This window comes from Equus przewalskii, unplaced genomic scaffold (genome assembly GCF_037783145.1).
Source record: "Equus przewalskii isolate Varuska unplaced genomic scaffold, EquPr2 ChrUn-10, whole genome shotgun sequence".
NCBI classification, from domain to species: Eukaryota; Metazoa; Chordata; class Mammalia; order Perissodactyla; family Equidae; genus Equus; species Equus przewalskii.
The window spans coordinates 2,322,509-2,328,989 of NW_027228747.1; the positions used below are offsets into that span (position 1 = coordinate 2,322,509).

The following is a 6,481-nucleotide window of genomic DNA, read 5'->3' on the forward strand; positions in this document are numbered from 1 at the left end:
CTTGGCAAGAGTTCAGTTAGCCTGACAGAAACAAAAAGAAATCAGCGCACAATCTCAAGGATTCATTCTCATTATTTTCTTTCCCCTGGATTTCATAGAAACCGACCTTCTACAACTGACTGGTTCATGAACCAAGTCCTACAATGCAATTTGGAATCTGATCTGGAGGAAGACAAACCTTGATAAATATTCCCTCTTCTCAGTCCACTTTGATCCCCGTGACATATGCTGACCATCTCCCTATGTGGGCTCCAAAATCACTCCTACATAAACCTTCTTGTCCCCAAAGAAACAAGGTAATGCAGTCATTTTCTGACCCTTAATCTCAAAGATGTCAGATGGGGGTAGGACATATCCAAAAACATTTTTTTTCCAAAGAATAAATTAGAAGATGATACTGAGAACCAAGACCTCTGCATTTGCAGGATCCTTCACATCCTGACCCCCAGTGACTCCTTCCTCTCTCCCTGCCTTCTTCTGCCCCTCCCTCCTAGCAGTCTTATGTCCCAGAACATCCTTTGCCAAGCATCCACCCAGTCAGTGGAGGAGTCATGAGCTGTCACTGTCAGGGCTGAGGACTGAGGAGTCTAGCATTGGAGCCCTTTTATCCTGGGCCTAGTGTCTTTCCAGCAGTGAGGCACAGCCTGTGTATGCAGAGCAGTCATTTTCACAACCTGGGATGAGGTGTTTCCTCACACTCCTAGACTTAGGACTCCAGGATCTCCCCACATGGGGCCAGAGGAATCCCAGAAGCCAGAGACTGCCCAGATATCTACCCCGAAGGCCTGCTGCAGGCCAGCCATTCCACTTGCATGCATTCACTCATTAAATCAATATATATGTATTGTCTGTCTTAGGGCCAGAATTTTGCAAGATGCTGTTGTCATAAATATCAGCCAGGTTTCCTTGAGGACATTCATGTATACAATGCACTATAAGTCAATTTCCTATGTGCTGTAAGAGGCCCTGTGACCCATATTGGGCTCCTAATAGCTCTTATCTTAGAACAATGACATGTCCATTTGCATGTCTCTCTGCTCTTCCAGATGGAGAATTTGGTGAGCACTGGACTTTATTCATCTCCATTTCCCCTGAAATTGCGTTTAACAGAATGGGGATAAGTATGAAGAAGAAAATAGTTAATGATACTGATTGACTAACTAATGAATGAGGTGCTGTATTTTAGCACCCAAGGTAGAAGCTTGTGACTCAGTCTCAATCCATTCTTTGGGCTCTGGAAGTACCCTTATGAGAGCACACACTGGGTCAAATGGGACATGACCTTGGATGTCATCATCTGTCAATGGTCAGAATATTATCTAATGAGAGCACAGGCCGAGGGAATGAAATTCCAAAGGAGTGTGGGAATGTGTAAGCAGCCCAGGAAAGGGGTTGAAGCTCAGGTCACTGACTAGGGAAGGAGACTCAAGGGACAGCCAAGTGAAGGGCAGGAGATAGCCTAAGGGATGAATAGTCAGTGCTATAATAGGATGAAATGGAGGGCAGGGGAGGCAAAAGATAAATGACAAATGCTGCCATTTACTCATAGGAGATTCCATTGAACTTTGATTTTAAGGCCAAGTATGAGGGTAGGCAATACTTAGATATGTGAAAATACATATTTTTGCCTTATTGACGTCTGAAATTAGAGACAAGTAGACCTAATTAGGCAGATATGTGCTGTGTTCTACATTGGAATGGGCACTCTACTAAGTACTCAAAATACACGGATAAATGTCCCTGCCTTGAAGGCTGTCACAAGCCAGTGTGGAAGACAGATGAGGAAACGTGACTTCATTGTTAGACCTAAGCCCTGGGTCCTATTGGAGCTTAGGGGAGGGCATGGAACTCAGACTGGAGAGGAATATGGTACCTAGTTGATTCTACGGCAAGGATGACGTCATCACGCTCACAGGGATCAAAGAGAACTGAAGGCCCCAAGACTTCATTAATGGATAGCAGATGAGCAAAGAGAATGGACACTGCATTGGAATAGTCAGTATTAGCCTAAGAAAGAAAAAGATTTTTAAAATGTGTGTTATTATTCAAAGAAAGAGAGAGTTCTAAGGAGAAGGCGATCATCATGCCCCAGTGAGCCCACTCCATTTGGTTGTTAGGACATCAATAGTAATCTTAGAGAGACTGATTTCAGAGATGTGACAGCAGAAGCCCTTTTATAATCATTCTATCAAATAATGGGCTTAATAGAGTGGTAAATAATTGAGAAATGAAAGACAACTTTGTAAGAAATTAGAAAGGACAGAGATAAGAAAATCATCATTTCTTGAGCTTACAAAAACAAAAACGTAAAGTCCATTAAGACAGTACTCACTTGAGTACAGAATGTGTGGAATTGATTGCTGGAACTTTAGATATTCAGAAAGGAAGTGAATAATGTGGGCTGGGTTAGTTACCAAGTTGGTTCAAAGAACAAAGATCATTGATGGGAGTGGTCATATCATGGTGATGATGTTGATGTTAGTGATGAAGATAAGTGTGATCATGATGGTGATGGCAAAAAGTCCTCACTCTGTGGAATAAATGTATTCCTGGGGTTTTTGTGTCACCTGAGAGCAAAATGTTATTATCCTGTCCTAAGCTATTTATTTACATGTATTAAGTCATTTAACCCTCACAACAACCTTATCACTTGCATGATTTTATTAGCCCTTTTTGACAGAGGAGTACACTAAGTAAAGAGAAGTTAATAACTCAGGGACACAAACTAGAATTTTATTGAGATAATACATATGTCTCCAATGCATACACATCAACAATGAGAGATAATTTCCAATAATGTACGAAAACACCTAAAATGACTATTTAAACTGAAATAATCATTATTTCATAAAAAAATATTCTTAGACTTTTGCCTGAGTATCATTTATTTTAATGACATTTCAGCCTGTCATTGGCCAATGAACACCCAAGAGATGGGGAAGATGGGGGTTACAAGAGAGAGAACAATCCAAGATGTTTTCAGTTTCCGAACTAGGCAGATGGTGCTATTCACTGAGTTGGAAATCAACAGAGAAGGGGTTTGACGAACGGAGGATTAGGAATGGGTTTTATTTTTTGAATTTTGAGTTTGAGGTAAGAATGGAACCCTTGATTGGTAAAATCTGAAAGACAGCCAAATGAATCAATCTAAAGTTCAGGAAACACATATGGACTTTGCATATTGACCTAGGAGCTACGTAGCCGAAGGACAGTTTTCACGCAACCACAATATTCTATTCTAGATACTGGAAAGATGACACTGGACAGGATAACAAGGTTTGCACTCTCAAAAAGTTTACGTTAAAGTGGGAAGAGAAGGGCACAAAAAAAGTAAATAAATAAGGAACAATTTGTTAGTGATAAGTAAAATGAAGAAATGAAGCAGCATGATGTGCCTGAGTGACAAGGGGTTTATTTTAGATTGAGGGGTCAATGAAGCCACTCTAGAAGGAACTTCTTAGCCATCAGCATAAGAGTGTTGACTGATGTCACAGAAGTAGATACGCTTGCCCAGGAGAGGTGAGAAGAAAGAGAAAAGAGAAGAGAGCAGAGGTGAAAGACTCAAGATACTGACAAAGGTCTGGCTTTGTTCTTACTGTGTGAACTTGGGCAAATTATTTAACTTATGTGAAACTTAATTTCCTTATTTATAAAATTAATGGGGAATCAAAATTATATATTTTAAAGAGTTGCGAGAATAAAATGAGAACATTATGTAAGTTAAGGATTGTAACACAGTTTTTGGAAAAACAGGACCTTAAATGTATAGAATTGGAGAAATCAGAAGTTCTTGGACCGTGACACACTGTCATCATTGATCCATGCGTAGACCACTTAATTATTTAGTTTGTTGATTTGTCTATCTGTTCATTCACTCCCTCATTCATTTTAACAATATAGAAAGAACAGAGGACCCACCAAAATGAAAGCTAGGATGTTAACAACAACCCACCTTCAACCACATGTTCCTACCCCACACAACTACCCCAGCTCTTCCCCACCAAAGTATTTATCATTCAAAAAAATTTTGTATCCATATCTCATTTTCTATTTCATAGTCATATGCACAACAGCCAAAAAGGATATATTTTACTGTATTTTAACTTATAAAAAGGGTATCACGCTGTCAGTAAAATTTTGGGAAGTGCTTTTTTTCACTTATTTGTGTGCTTTGTGTTGCTTTAGTCCATTCTGTGGATTACTGAATCACAGTCCGCATGTGAGTGTCTAACAACGCCTCCTCCTTCTTCCATCTGATGGGCATTTGACTTGCTTCCAGGTTGTAGTTGTTGGGTACAGTTCCAGCATTTTTTAATTCTTCACTTAATATTAGGAGTTGTCATTGTTATTATTAATAAAAAAAATATAGTAGAGGCGAAAACTCAAGTGTACCCATGGGAGGTGAACATCCTCAACTGGCAACTGAAAATTAGAGTGGTCCTCTCTGTGTGCAGGAAAGGTCAACTGATATCTTTCCAGGGACATCCTGTGAGTACACACTGACCAGTTGATCACCACTCCTGAGCCAGGTTTCTGTCCCTGGCAAGGCAGGGTGGGGACCCAGGTTGCTAACACTGACCTGTAGGGGTGCTGCTGGCAAAAATAAGCAAGAGGCAGGTAGGCTTAATGGAGAAGGCTTTATTGTTTGTAATTCATAAGAAGATGGGCCTGGAAATTTTTAGGGGAAATGCAAAAGATTCCTTTGGAAGATTTCAGTGGATCAGGCTGCAGGACACAGAAGACAGGAAAAGAGGGAGGAAGAGCAGCAGGTTGGGGTGGGTCTTCAGTACTTTGGTCTTCCAGCTCTGCTTGTTGAAAGTCCTCATGGTGTAGGTCAGCAGCAGCCCCCAGAGCAGCAGCCAGAATCCCCCGACTCATGACAACAGCTGGAGCCCCCAGACTGCTGACCACTGCCACTGTTACAGCAGTCAGAGCTTTGCTGTCTGCGGCGGTGGGATCTTCGACGTCTGTGGTGGCTCAGGCAGCAGCCACCACCCCCAGAGCTGCAGCAGCCCCCTCCCCCAGAGCTACAGCAGCCCCCAGAGCTGGGGCCACAGCAGGAAAAGACTGGAGGTGGACATGGGGCTGGGCACTGGGGTGGGCACTTGGGGGGACATTTAGGTGTGGGACACTTGGGAGGAGGCTGGCACTGCTGCTGGCTCTGCTGGCAGAACATTTTAGGGAAGAAGTCAGTGACCCTAGGGAGAAATGTAAAAAGTCATCAGCATGCAAGTGAGAAGCAGATGTGTCCTTTACCCTGCATTTCACTAACTCCTCACCCAAGACAAGCTGCTTCATGACCAAGATCATAAACAGAATCTGGAAACTGGCGGGAAGTGCAGCTCACTGCAGTAGAGCTCGCTTTCCCCATTTCTGTTCTTTCTCAGTCCAAGATTCTGATCATCTTCCTACATGGGCCCTGAAGTCAGCCCCATGCGAGGCCTCCCAGACACTCGGAAACATCACTGGCCATAATTCAGAATCCTTCCCAGGGTGGATCAGTCATTGTTAAACATTTCGGTGGATATTTGTCATCTCTGAGCACAGTGATCGGAGGAGAATGAGAGGGAAAGACACTGATGGCTCAAATCTTAGCAGTTCAAACCTCTGCCTGCTGCTTTTTCTTCTTTCTCCTCTTCTTCCTTCCCATGGCCCACAAAGCGGGTCTTCTTGTTGCCCTTCTCTCCCTAACCTAGAATATCCCCAGCCCCATGGCTCGCTTTGCACCAGATACTTACTTGACCAAGAGAGATCAAGAGAGGATGTCCTGACAGGCTTTATAAAGAGAAGCCTGGACCAGGAGCATCTGCAAGTTACAGAATCCCTCACATGTTCCGGCTCCCACCCCCACACCCCATGGTAATCCCTCTCTCTCTCCCTCCCTTCTTCTGCCCTGCTCTCCTTGCAGTCCTGCCCCTGGAGCCTCCTTTGCCAAGCACTCACTGGGTCAGTGGAGGAGGCAGGAGCTGTCACTGTCAGCGCTGAGGACTGAGGAGTTTAGCACTGGAGCCCTTTTATCCTGGGCCTGGTGTCTTCCCAGGAATGAGGCACAGCCTGTGTATGCAGAACAGTCACTTTCACAACCTGGGATGAGGTGGCTCTCCTCAGCCTCCCAGCCCTGGGGCTCCAGGAGCTCCCTGCACGGGGCCAAGAGGAATCCCAGAAGCCAAAGACCGCCCAGATACCCGCCCCCAAGGCCTGCTGCAGGCCAGCCATTCCAGCTGCACGCATTCACTCATTCACAAATTCAATAAATATGTATTGTCTATCTCAGGCCCAGAATTTTGCAAGACATGAAAGACACGAAGATGACACAGATTGCTTTAGGAGCTGACGGTCTTGGAGGACGACTTTGTCAGCAATGACCTGGGAGTTACACGCCACATGAGCTTCAGCCTTTCTTCATGCTCCTCATAGCTCTTACCTCAGTGCAGCCTCACAGTCTTCCCTCGTGTCTATTTAGACTCAGAACCCTTGGAAA

The 6,481-nt window shown here is 43.9% G+C and overlaps 1 protein-coding gene across 2 annotated transcripts; it reads right to left on the bottom strand.

Moving 5' to 3' along the window:
- Positions 1-4,618: 4,618 nt before the first annotated feature.
- LOC139081459 (late cornified envelope protein 2A-like) lies at positions 4,619-6,083 on the bottom strand. 2 transcript variants are annotated; one of them, XM_070607278.1, is made up of 2 exons: positions 5,944-6,083; positions 4,619-5,198 (listed from the first exon to the last, which is right to left on the bottom strand). In XM_070607278.1, the coding sequence occupies exon 2, from the start codon at positions 5,174-5,176 to the stop codon at positions 4,835-4,837; it is 342 nt and encodes a 113-aa protein (XP_070463379.1). In that variant the 5' UTR covers positions 5,177-5,198; positions 5,944-6,083; the 3' UTR covers positions 4,619-4,834. The 2 variants fall into 2 exon arrangements, with proteins under 2 accessions (XP_070463379.1, XP_070463380.1); XM_070607279.1 differs by lacking the exon at positions 5,944-6,083 and adding an exon at positions 5,739-5,845.
- Between the last annotated feature and the right edge of the window lie 398 nt (positions 6,084-6,481).

Bases quoted from the DNA above. Each gene is read 5' to 3' on its own strand.
- LOC139081459 (XM_070607278.1), bottom strand. From the start codon at position 5,176: ATGTTCTGCCAGCAGAGCCAGCAGCAGTGCCAGCCTCCTCCCAAGTGT.